The sequence below is a fragment of the Semicossyphus pulcher genome, unplaced genomic scaffold, assembly GCF_022749685.1.
Source record: "Semicossyphus pulcher isolate SPU_LCO1_2020_fin unplaced genomic scaffold, fSemPul1.0.p SCAF_1, whole genome shotgun sequence".
NCBI lineage: Eukaryota > Metazoa > Chordata > Actinopteri > Labriformes > Labridae > Semicossyphus > Semicossyphus pulcher.
Window position 1 is genome coordinate 23,077,183 of NW_027211603.1, and position 12,736 is coordinate 23,089,918.

The following is a 12,736-nucleotide window of genomic DNA, read 5'->3' on the forward strand; positions in this document are numbered from 1 at the left end:
AACTATGAGTTTCAAGAAAATCTTCACTTACAAGGTCTTGTTTTTTCACAATGGACCCAAGTGTGACAGTGAACCATGCATACGGGATGCACAGAACCCTGAAACTAGAGCAACATAGTGGAAATAAGCCATCATCAATTTTATTTTTTACACCTGTGGTTTTGCTAAGTGTGACATGGCAACATGAAATTGCCTATCTGAAGCTACAAATAAATAAATAAATGTCAACACAAAATGTATGTCCCAATATTTTTTCAAAAAGGTATTATTTATATTGGAAAAAAGAGTTATAGATTTTATATGCCCTCTACTCATGCAGTATGTCTGACAGTAAGAGATTTATCCATAACGCTGGTCTACAACCTGTTGGCTTTTCAGCATTGGCCTTTATATATATTTCATAGAACTTTGAAGTTGATTCTCCAGATTTTTAAAAAGGCAATTATTGGACTGTAAATGAGTCAAGAGACTCAAAATCAATAGTTGTGATCATGCTTGTTAAACCCTCTTTGTTTTTAGGGAAATTTCCCACAAATGGAGAACATTGCTGCCTTCAAACCCGTGTCCACATCTCCAGCTCGTTCCACCTGTGGAGTTCCAGAGCGGAGCAGCTTCTGTCAGTCAGCGTCCTCCCAGGCTGAGCTGATGAACTGTTATCAGGCCTTCTGTGTCCAGGATTGTCCCTATAGATCCTCCACTCCTCCTTATGCCCCACTGCTACTGCCTGCACACAGGTAGGTAGATCCCATTCATAGTAATATTATTCAGGTAATTTCAAAGGCTATGTAGTTTCCCATGACCTTTGACCTTTCACTCTACGCAAAAGAAAAATCTTAACCTGACTAGTAAAATGTGTATGGTAACGCCATTCTTGATGACCTTGTGTATATTTGAAAGGGATATTAAAACATTATTTAAGGTCCTTTTGACAGAAAATATTGACTACCTTTATTCCACCAGGGGTGCCTGTGTGATTGAAGACAGGGAAGACACTCGTCCTGGGACAGAGATTGGGACCAGTGATGAGGGGGCTTCTGGTGGATCCAGTAGTGTGCTGTTTCAAACAATCCAGGGTGGATGTCTGGTCTCTCCCCCCTCACAGAATCTGGGAGCGTTGGGTTCACTCACCCTGGCATTGTGGATAAAACCAAGTTCTCCTGGAGAAATGTGAGTCGAAATTTTGTCACTCTTATGAACTTATGCACCAGTGTCTCCTTACAAGTACATACAGTATTCGGTGCATTACAAAATATATATACATTGTTTTGCAGATTTTTTGTGGATGGATTGATCTTAGCTAGCCAGCAAACTTAATGCAGATAGGAATAAATGTGTTGTATCTCTTAAAGGGATAGTTTGGGTTTTGTGAAGTGGGGTTGTACAAGGTACTTATCAATAGTGAGTGTACTGTGCACTATTGTACAGAAGCCAGCTGGAGTACCAACATGGAAGCTTAGCTCTATACTGCTGCACAGAGGCACATGAAAAACACGAACTTCAGCCACTTTAAAAAGAATAATTTATAAAAAACATTTCAGTTTTTCAGAGTACACTATATTTTGGGATATTTTCACTGTTTCACTTCGACGTCAGATAGCCCAGACTGAGACTGCAGCCCTTTTTATACAGAGATTCTGCAACTTTACTGTAATGAAGCTCCACCATACACTGACCTTTTACTCTGGACTAAACAATGCTGTTATATTGCTGTCCCACTGTGTGATTTTACTCAACAAATAGCACTAGTGTCACACACACACACTCGCAGCCGGCCGGCTCACCCAGACGTAGATACACCTTTGTTACTTCGCTGTAACTTCTTCTGCTGGCTTAACAACAGAACGACTTTGCACCACCATTCTGCCTCAGTACCTTTTATACAGAACAGTGAGGTGGAATTACGGTGTAACAGTCCCACCTTGAGTTTACCTTGAAGAGGAAGACTGAAAAGAATCATTAAAATCATTGGAACCTCAGTGGCAGAAAATTAACCAAATGTATATAACAACCACGAGTCACAATGACTGATGTGTAGTGTAGTCCGACATTATCCTGTGCTACTGATTAAATATACAGGAGCTTCCCTCTGGAAACACATTGTTTTCAGACATTGAAAACAAAGTGAAAGCCCTGTGATATTGATCTAATAACAAGGAGCAACCAGGTCAGGTCAGGTCAGGTCAGTATCACTATCAGGAAACCAACAACCCGCTGTCATGTTGTACTTAGTCATGTTGTGTGTGAGAGACAGGGGATGAGAGTCTGCTGGCGTGTTACAGCCAGGCATCGGATGGTGCAGAGTTACACACGCTCGTATCAGTTTACAATCACACACACACACCACACACACACACACACACACACACACACACACACACACAAGGTACATGCACACACAAAAACAGATCAGTTAGCCGTGCTTGCAACCCTATCTCTTCCAGCCTACAGCAACACTTAAAGGAGAATGCTCAAACAGCATCAGGTGCTTTGTCATGAAACTAAAAATAGAACAAATCACTGACGTCGTGTTGACAACAACAGTTTACAGTTTACCAACCACTTTACAGTGAAGGTAACCACAGAAAACCATACTGGCAAACTTGTTCATTTATGATTGTGGCTGTCGGCCTGTGTAAGCCGTCAAAAAAAGCGCAGCAAGGGACTAAACATGGGAGTAACACTGTGACGCACTGTAAGAATAATCCATTAAAAACTAAATCTATTCCACCATTTATTCTTCCACACAAAACATGAAAAAACACAAAAGGTACCAGCCGGTACCTGCTTGTAAAATCAAAGTTCTTAGTTAATATCTGTGTACGTGGGTTCCTGCAGTCAACAGAAAATATCCACTCCCGAGCTCACCCCCTCTCCGTCACTGCCAAAACCAGAAGTGAACAGGTGAGTGCAATCAATATGATCAGTGACATTACCAGGTTCCAGTGAACACGCCCAACACCAATAATACATTTACATTAAACAGTTAATACTAATTAACAAAACTATCAAACAGAGAAGCAAACTAAACTTACATTTGTGGCTCCTACATTTCTGCTTTCAGCCATGACTGAAACATTTGAAGTTGCACACTTAAACACGGTGGTCTGACATATCTAACATTTGTGTTTATTTGAAGTTAAAAGTTTTCAGACCCAACCCGAGCCAACTCAAGGGACGTCACTTAAAACGTTTTATTGGATTTCATGCGACCTACTCTGAATGAAAAAAGGCTTTAAACAATGTTTTCATGTACAGACCTGTAAACAGACTTTGATGCGTAAAATCGGTGCTTGATTAAAATACTGTGGCAGTAAAAGGATGGAAAATTTTGTGTTTCAGTATTCTCACATTCAAAATGTGCTGAACAGATTAAGGTGACTCATAGCTTTGCAGTGGTGACAGAACTTAAAAAACACTACTAGACAGGCTGTAAGTGTCCTCCTGTAACTCGGTGGATGTTCAGGTGTAATGTTGCTGTCAGTTAAGTTTAACTCTGAGAAGAAGAATCAGATCATACGTCCGAGTTTCATTCAGTGATTTTGTTTGTGAGGTTGTCCGTCTGGGAATTCGGATGACAGACAAGTCTTGTTGTCTTGGTCGGCCGAACATGACACCTGTAGGGCTGAATGGAAGTAATATCTCTCTCCCCCGTCTCTCTCCCTCTCTCTGTTGCTGTCGTCGGCCATCAGTCTTTTGTTGTAGAGACGATCATGGCTGCCATCAAAGCAGCCAGATGAAAGGAGGTCTCTATCCTCACCTCTGTCCATCTCTCCTCACCCGTCTCTCTTTGTCTCTCCCTCTCTCTGTGATTTCACATCCCCCCCCTCCTCTCAACAATGAACAGAGCCTGCCACCTGTTCCTACAAACTGATGTTTTTACTACGCTGTGGCTTCACTTCCACCTACTCACTGTAGTATATAGTGCCACTGCCACGCACTGTTATAATGAAGTTACAAGGTGAGGTTACAGACTGATGTGGGCGGAGTAATATGTAGACAATAAGATCTGGGTTTAGTGTAGGTGTACATATAATGTGGACTATGACTGGCTGCATAATGTATGAAAGTGTTGAGTGCATGCAGTTAAAGTCAAGCCTCTGGATGTTCATCTACACACACAGCAAGTTCTCTGGTCATATGAAGTTATTACAGACTATCAAGTTATTTTTATCTTATTTGATGATTCTCATTTGGAATAGACATTAATTTAAGGTTGTTTATGTTCACTGGTCTATTACAACATGGACAGCATGCTGTAAAAGTATGTCCATGTGCACATCAGGTTATAAGAGATAACGAAAAGGAAAAAAAAGCTTGATTTTGCCTTAGCAAGGTATCAAATAAATTACAGCTGAAACAGGAAGTCCAACAGAAAGTTATGTGGCAACAATCGTTGAGCATAAACGATTTCCAAGCAGAGACCTGCAGCATCCTGTCCAGCTTTTCACCTTCTGTATTTAGTGGTTTTCTTAATCTATGCTGGAATACTATCTATAAAATATGTTGTATCTTTGGACATGACAAGCTCTTTAAATGTGTCAACTCGGGCTCAGAAATAGACATTTTTCATGACCTTTTACGACATTTTAAAGAAAGTCTGCAGATTATTTAATAATCGCATTAATTTTGAGTTGCACACCTGTGTCAAATTTAGTGTATTAATAAATAGTTGACCCACTTTGAACAAGGGGTGGGCGGTACCCAGTTTCAATACCGTCACCTGTGTCATGTTCTGCCACGACATGGATTTTGCAATACCTTCATTACTGGGATATAACACGTGTTGTTTTTAGTGCAGACATGAGGGAGATTTACTTTCCCCAGTGTTTCTCACAAATCAATCTCGGATCCCGTCAGCTACAGTCTGAGATGATATAACCTCTGGGGACAACGGTGAACGTGCCGGGCGGTAAGCGATAAACGACTTCCCGTCAGGACTTCCTTTTTCCACGTGCTGCATTGTCACAGAAAGAGAAACCGTATTCTTGTGATGTACTTGTTATTAACGGGTCTTACCTTTGCCGAAATTTCAACATCATGATGAAGATTTGTAAGAAGTAAAAATTCAAGCTTTGTCAGGTCTGTCCTCAAGAGGAGAAGAAAACAACATTTACAATGCTCGTTTGTTGAACGGAGGTCGGATCGATCTGATGCATTCGAGGAAGTTGGGAAATCTGAGCGCTGAACGGCTTTTGTGACCCAGCGTAAAGGGAATTAATCTCAAGTTAAATTTTAGATCTCGAACAGTGTGATAGCTGAACTTACATGCACATGTCGGTTCAGAGAGATTAATAAGAAGCTAAATCATCGTCAGATCACGCTGATGGGAGCTGGGATGGCATTACGGCGGATTATGTTCCGCCTGCTTTTGCTCTCCACACAGACTGTTTTCTTGCATACGCCGCAGCCTGCTGATACGTGATTGGTCAATATTACACTAACTGAAACCAGAACAATTGCCTTCCCGGAAATTCACGTCCCTGCCTACAGATTCTACTATGTATCGGGCCACCCAAGTAGCCTGTATTTGGCGACTAAATGTATCATGTTTCTTATTTTGTTTTATTCATTTATTTATTTATTTATTTTATTTTCAAGTCGGTTTTGATCATTTTGACACGCAACGTCTTTAATGACGAGCCACCTTCGCGCGCGGCTCACCTGCTGCTGTGAAACCGAAATTCAAAATGAGACTTTTTGAACTGAACAGCTCATGATGAACGTCAATGGAGAGGACACGTTGGGAGAGAGAAAGATTGAGATGCGGGTCGGGACAAGCAGCTGTGTGCAGGTACAGCAGAGGTGGAGGTGTGTGGGGAGGAATAACTCGAGAAGAGAGGCGAGGCAGATTAAAGTAGTATTGTGAACAAACACTCACATGGTGGAGAGTGAAGCATAATTCTGATATAATACTGTTATTGTAAAAAACCCCAAAATACCATAATATAAATTTTAGGTCATATCGGCCACGCCTACTTTGAACTCAAGAAGCATTTTTCTGTAGCAATTAGGAGTTAGATAGTTAAACGGCTTCTCTGTACTTTCTTCTTGGCTCATTATCATTAGTCTATCATTGAATGTGTTTGTCTCTCTCTCACACACACACACACACACTCGTATGCATGTGCACACGTACATACATTATGGTCTTTTTCTCTCATGCATACATCTATCTATGATTTATGGGGTATGTGGCTCCGGGTTCATAAAAGCCATGATTTCCCATAAAATGTCAGTGATGGTGGTTAATATGACATGTGGAGGGTGTGTGTGTGTGTGTGTGTGTGTGTGTCTGCTCCCGGTGTAGCAGCTGAAAGCTAACAGTCATGTAAAATATTGATATTCCATGTGTAAATGTCAGAATGAGAGACTGTGTGTAGTGCTGCTACACTCCATGGGTTTGGGAGCTGACTCTTTCTTCTGTTTTCCGAGTTAAGTTGTAACAACTTATTCCTGCCAAATATTCAAATGGGCTGTCTAGACTGTCTTTTGCTGCTGAAATAATTGTGCTCTTTATTGTGTATGTGTGTGTTTTTGTTTCCCTCAGGATGCTGCTGGAGAAGAGCTCGAGGGAGCAGTTGTTTTTTTCTGTGACAGTGTCCGAGAAGGCTGTCATCCTGCGGTACGGTCAGTCCGGCAGTCAGACTCCTCAGGCCATCAGCTTCAGAACAGAGGGGAGGCTCACACTGGAGAGGTGGACACACCTTGTTCTGCAGGTAAGAACCTCACTGTGTACGGGGATCCTTATGATGGCATGACTTCCCTGTTAACCATGCCATAGGGGGTCACTATGAGGGAGACACAATTATGAGCATGTACGCATCCAAAGGTGGTTGTTTGCAGGAAACTCTACCTGAGAAGCATGATCAGGGTTTTGTTTCACAGATGCCATAAGGGTTGTGGAAGCAGAATGTCTCTTTATCGCAGACGCATTGTTTCTTTATCTTGTTCTCTGTTTGCGTTTCTCTTTCATTCTCCGTCCATCTTCATCTCATCCTCGCTACGAGCTGGTGGTAATTATAGTGAAAAACATCTGTTTTGGCGCAGCTGCTGGGGCCAGGGGGCACACACACACATAACATCAGACACACGCGCACAGACACATTTCAGAATCATGTTTGTCCTGTATGGAAAAGTGCAAAACCCCTGAAACTCTTGCAATTTAAAAACCTATTTTATCTATAAAAGCATGTGGTTATTTTCTATGGTTTACTCTGTTTCCTCTGGTTAACCACGGAAATTGATTTTCAACTTTTGTAATATTGTTTGCTTAGAAGTTTCTAATCTTTCTCTATCAAATCTGCTGATTCTTCTCTATGAATACTCTATTTTGGGTTCAACATCCCGACTTGGTTATTTTGTTTGTCAGGGATTGTTCTGGCACACTACGTGTGCTTCAGGTAACATTTTGTACATTCAGCTTTAGTAGCCGAATGTTATTGTCTGTTTCCAAAAATACATCCTGTTGCATATCTGTGGATCAGTGATAGTGAATTATTTTACTGCTCAATGTCACAGCTGTTTGAGGGAGAGCTGAACACAAAGATGAAAGAGGTGGTGTCAGTGGTGTTTGTAATATTCATGTACTTATTTTTTCTTTGGTGTTTTTTCTCTCTTTTTTTATATCTTCAGAACCAGTTGACCTAAGTGGAACATGATGTAGAAATTGTAGCAGGCACCAGAAAGGCTGTCATAGACACAAAAAGGGCTTTCATTAGCTGAGATCATTCTAAAATGGTAGCTAGTGAAGTGGAGAGAGTCTTGAGAATGAATCCCCGTGTGTGTGTGTGTGTGTGTGTGTGTGTGTGTGTGTGTGTGTGTGTGTGTGTGTGTGTGTGTCTGTGTGTGTGTGTGTGTGTGTGTGTGTGTGTGTGTGTGTGTGTGTGTAGAGTATCATTTTACAGATTACTCCGTTGGACAATCTTTTTCTTTCAGCATCTTTGAATAACACCAGGGCTACTAGGAGAGACAATTTGCTCACTCTGTCAATCCACTTTAAGTGTCTGTACCTTCCTTATTACATTTTGTCTGCAGTGCATTTTGTTAACCTCTCACTGCCACTCGGCACTGATATACCCCTAATGACGACATCACACACAAACATTATGAAAGGGCTCAGGTGGTCAGTGTGATAGAATCTTTTAAACATAGGAAAATGTGAAAATGTGCCAATTTAGAAAGAATAAAAAATGTCAATGTTCATGTGCTGCATTAATATGAAGTTGGGAGTTCATGGATTATCTGCTTTATTCTTATGCAGACTCAGCAGATGTTTTATTATAAGCCAGCCAGGAAAGAATTCCCTGTAATGTTAGAAAGGTTAAACTGGGAGCCGAATATTTTGAGGTTGTTTTCAAAGCAACAGCTTTTTAACATTGCAAAGAAGAGCTGATCAGAATGAACTTGTTCTTCTATAACAGCAGAGGAAATGTGTATTGACATACAGGAGTCTCCGCTGGTTGGCCAGCAGCCTCAAAATAACGTCAAATCTACTGAAAGTCACAGTATCTGGATGACAGGACCTGGAATTTGTTACAGCACATAGCTCTGATGGTTCACAATTAAGCTATTTATTAAGCTTATTTGGACACTTTTTGCGTACTTCTGTAATTTTCTTTAAGATATTTTTTTGGGGCCTTTTATGCCTTTATTCACAGAGAGGACAGTGGATAGTGTTAGAAAGCGGGGAAGAGAGAATGGGGGATGACACGCATCAGGGGGCCGAGGGCAGGAGTTGAACCCGGCCCGCCGCATTGAAGACTATAGCCTCTGTTCATGAGCTGCTGATTTAGCCACTGAACTAAACTGGCACCCCAGACCACTGTAATTTAACAACACATAAAAAGCATGTGTTTTATTATGTTCGTACAACATCCCATAATGGAATCACATCATCAAGTCTACATTAGATAAACACGTTTCCTAAAAGGCCGCCTTCCTCAAGAGGGGAAGACTGCTAACACTATGGATAGGTCTAATAGATGGTGAGACACAGCACTCAATTCAAGCTTGAGGGTTTCTTTGTGTCTCTAATTGAAAGCTTGGTCTAAGACTCGTCTGATCTACTAACAGTTTGGCCAAACTATTCGTGGGCAGCCCTAATGACCACAGTTTGGTTTTAAAAGAGACAATGTATCAACTGCAGTTTGATTTAGCCTGAATCAAAGCTCGAGGGGTAAATAAAGAATCTGTACATGTTCATCAGTAATTAAAAGAAAAAATATTGTGCTTTGCCAAGTTTAGTTCACTGGCAGTCTGATTGGTGTTGATGTCTGGTACAGTGATTTGGCCGTCCGTTGTGTTGTTGTCTAAATGTAGTGTCGCTGATGGCTCAGTTGCTGTGTGTGTGGAGTATGTGTATTCCCTGTAGGGATCAGGTTTTTCTATCTATGTATAGTATCCATGTGTGTTGCACATGTCGATGTAGGCACGGAGAAGTGTATAGCTTGCAGGTACGTAGCTTGAAGAGTAGTGTGTTGGCGTGGCTCGGAGGTGTGTGTCCGTGCATTCTTGTGAATCAGACTGCCTTTCGTTTAATGGTGTGGTGATGTGATCTGCTTTGACCATTCACAAGAATAACATAATCATCCTTGACACTCAAACACCATTCGCACACCCCCTTTCTCATGCATGCACACACACTTATCTACCCGCTCCATCACTCATTACACAGATACACACTCACAGTTCAGTGGTAATTTGTAGCACACTTGTCATCCACAATGTGGGCATTACCCTATGCAGGAGCTGGGCGCCTTTACTGCACATATACAACAGACACACACACACCAGTCATCTGTCAGTTTGAAAAGATCAAAACACCAAAAAAGACAGTCAAAAGGAATACGGGTTTCCAAGTGCCAGGAGCAATTCACACACACGCACACATGTACACACACGGTGCCAGGAGCAAGGTGCTGTAGGGATGCTGGTGCTCCCTAGGTAGTTGTCTTATCTGATTATGGTAACGATGTCGAGAGTAGCGGAGGAAAAGGTAGCCTGGGGGAGGGAGGGACTGAGAGAGGAGGACGGATGGGGAAAGTGAGGGAGGTGGCTGAGTGTGGTTAAGTGATGTTACCAAGTCAGTTTACTGAAGGAATCACTTCCCTGAACATTTCTGCAGAATTTATTACTAATCTGTAGCATCTTGTAGGAAAGAAAGGATCTCTTCTTCTGCTCTGAGTGATGGAGGGATGGGTAAAACAGGTGCTCTAGTGGCTGCTTTCAGTGTGTAATTATCATAGCTTGTTCTTTTGGTGGGTGTTTTTTTTATCTGGAGTGCCTCACAGTATGATTGCACAAGGACAAGTCTTGTGCTTGGACTGAGGTTTAACAGTGTATGGGTAGGGATAATAATGAGCTGCATGCTTTGTCATTTTAAGATGTTGCATTGGTTTGCACGACCTTGTGCTGCCTCTAAATAATTCCTATAATCATCTTTTTTATCTGTGCACCTTAATTTTAATGCCTTGCACTGTATGCTGTTGTGTTAGTATCATGAAAGAAGATACAAAAACATGTACAAAGCTGAGGATGGATGTACTTTAAGTCTTGCAGGAAATCCAGAAGTAGGTGTCAGTGTAAGAAGGAAGAGCGAGGTGGAGAGACAGAAGTGGCACAAAGAGGCAGTAAAAGATGGAAAGAAAAGACAGGAAGAGAGTTCACGATTAAAATAGCTTTGGAGAACTATCTTTTGGAGTACCAGTGATTGACTGTGTGCCTGGAGGACCCCTAGAGGTGTCCGCCTGGTAGTGACTGAGCAAATCAGCGTTATCGGATGAGGCAGGGACAACCAGTCACACCGGCCCCGTCACGACCCAATAAGGCAGCGTTAATGTTTGATTCTTGTGTGTAACGCACATACACATTGTCTTTTCTTTCTCTTTCTTTTACACACATGAACACACCACTGATGTAATGTACATACGGCCCCACACACACACACGCACACTCTGAAACAGCTGGTATACGTCTATAACAGGGGTGTTTCCAGTTGCTATAAAATAACAGAGAAAGGGGAGGAGACCGATTTAGGAATAAGAGACGAAAAAGAGGGTACATGGGTCGGTGAATGTGTGGCAAAGTGTGTAAAGGTCAAGTCAAGATTACAAAGAAACACACACACACACACACACACACACACACACACACACACACATACATCCATCCTTCTGTGTATTTATAGCACGGAGTGAAAAAGTTGTTCCTAACTTATCTGCAATTTGTTCTCCAGACCCTGACAGCTCATCTGCTTCACTACTCTGCTCTTAGACAGTTTGGCTGCTAAAACTTCTCCTGCAGCAATAATAAGCTTAATGAATGTTTTCACGCACAATTACACTGGAAGACTCTGGCCTGTGTATGTGTATGGACTGACGGCTCTGATACAACCTTCTCTGTCTCGTTCTTTCTTGCATACAGATTAATGTGCAAGTTCGAGCCTTGTCAATGGCCAGAATATTTCAGCCTGATTCAGTCGCTCAAATGAAGACTTAAAAAAAAAGACTGTTTGTAAATGGCATTAAAGCAAAGGTCTTAAGTTGGAGACCAGATATTAACTTGTGGCCTCTGTAGGTGACCAGATGTGGCGTCCCATGTCATGCATGGGTACTGTCAGAGTGGTAGGATAACAATTAGGGATGCACGATATTGGAATTTTTGCCGAAATCCGATATGCCGATATTTTACAACTCATTTAGCTGATTACCGATACCGATATTTTTTTCCCGCACACCTAATTGCAGAGATCATCAACTCTCTTCTGTATTGGAACTAGCGTACAGTATAATGGTGATACTCTTATCACATTTGTTACAACGGTTGGGGTGACGGGTCTTGAGAAGGTTAATGAAGTTTGTAGTGTTGAAAGACTTTGCCTTGGCTCCTCCTCGCATCACCGAAGCTGAGCAGTCATTGCAAATAGCAGTTTTGCTTTCTATTTCGGACACTTTGAAAAACGTCCACACCACGGACATTTTGGCTTCTAACTCTCTCATGCTGCAGGTAGACACACGTGATGTCATCACGCTGCGCCGCGCAGGTCTTCTTCGCGCCGGGGACATTGCGCCGAGGTCGGGCATTTAATCAAGTATGCAGCAGCCCATCATTTTATCGGTTAATTATATCGGTGGATATTGGCCAACACACCATTTTTAAGCCAATATCATGCATCCCTAATAACAATTGCCATTTCTTTTCTTACCTCACCTCCATTTGATTGTTACACTGCTAAATAACAGCTCCTATTTCGGTCCACGGACAGGTTTATCTCCATTAACACGTATACATGCTTAACTCAATTTACTCTCTAATAACAATATCTGAATAAGAAGTGATGAGGATTATTTGCAGGCTGCTTAAATCTGCAAATGCACACTTACTTTCTGTAAAAGAACAAGGTAACATAAACATTTGAAATGAAGAGCAGACATTTATACAAGGAACCATCAATTTATTATGCAAATTATTAAAGACATTTTCAGTAGCTGAAGCTGAGCTGAATAGAAAGTGTTCTATTCAGACACACACATGCAGACTAACCAAACATTATCCCGTATACTTATCTCAATGCTTGTCTCTCTGTCCCACCTGGACTGACAGGGACAGTTTGTAAAACCTGCACTCTATATACATGCATGGAGGCATGGTTTGTGCATGTCTTGGTATGCTGCGTGTGTGTGCACTGAAAACAGCATATTTCTGTGTGTGTACGTGCGATTGTGTGCATGTGTGTGAA

At 41.7% G+C, this 12,736-nt stretch overlaps 1 protein-coding gene across 1 annotated transcript in view; it reads left to right on the plus strand.

Moving 5' to 3' along the window:
• The window catches only part of ush2a (Usher syndrome 2A (autosomal recessive, mild)), a 201,605-nt gene that overhangs the window by 1,213 nt on the left and 187,656 nt on the right, over positions 1 to 12,736 (plus strand). The window contains exons 3-5 of the mRNA XM_069660129.1: positions 520 to 734; positions 961 to 1,167; positions 6,548 to 6,716. Coding sequence (XP_069516230.1) covers positions 520 to 734; positions 961 to 1,167; positions 6,548 to 6,716 — 591 coding nt within the window. The remainder of the gene's footprint in view (positions 1 to 519; positions 735 to 960; positions 1,168 to 6,547; positions 6,717 to 12,736) is intronic.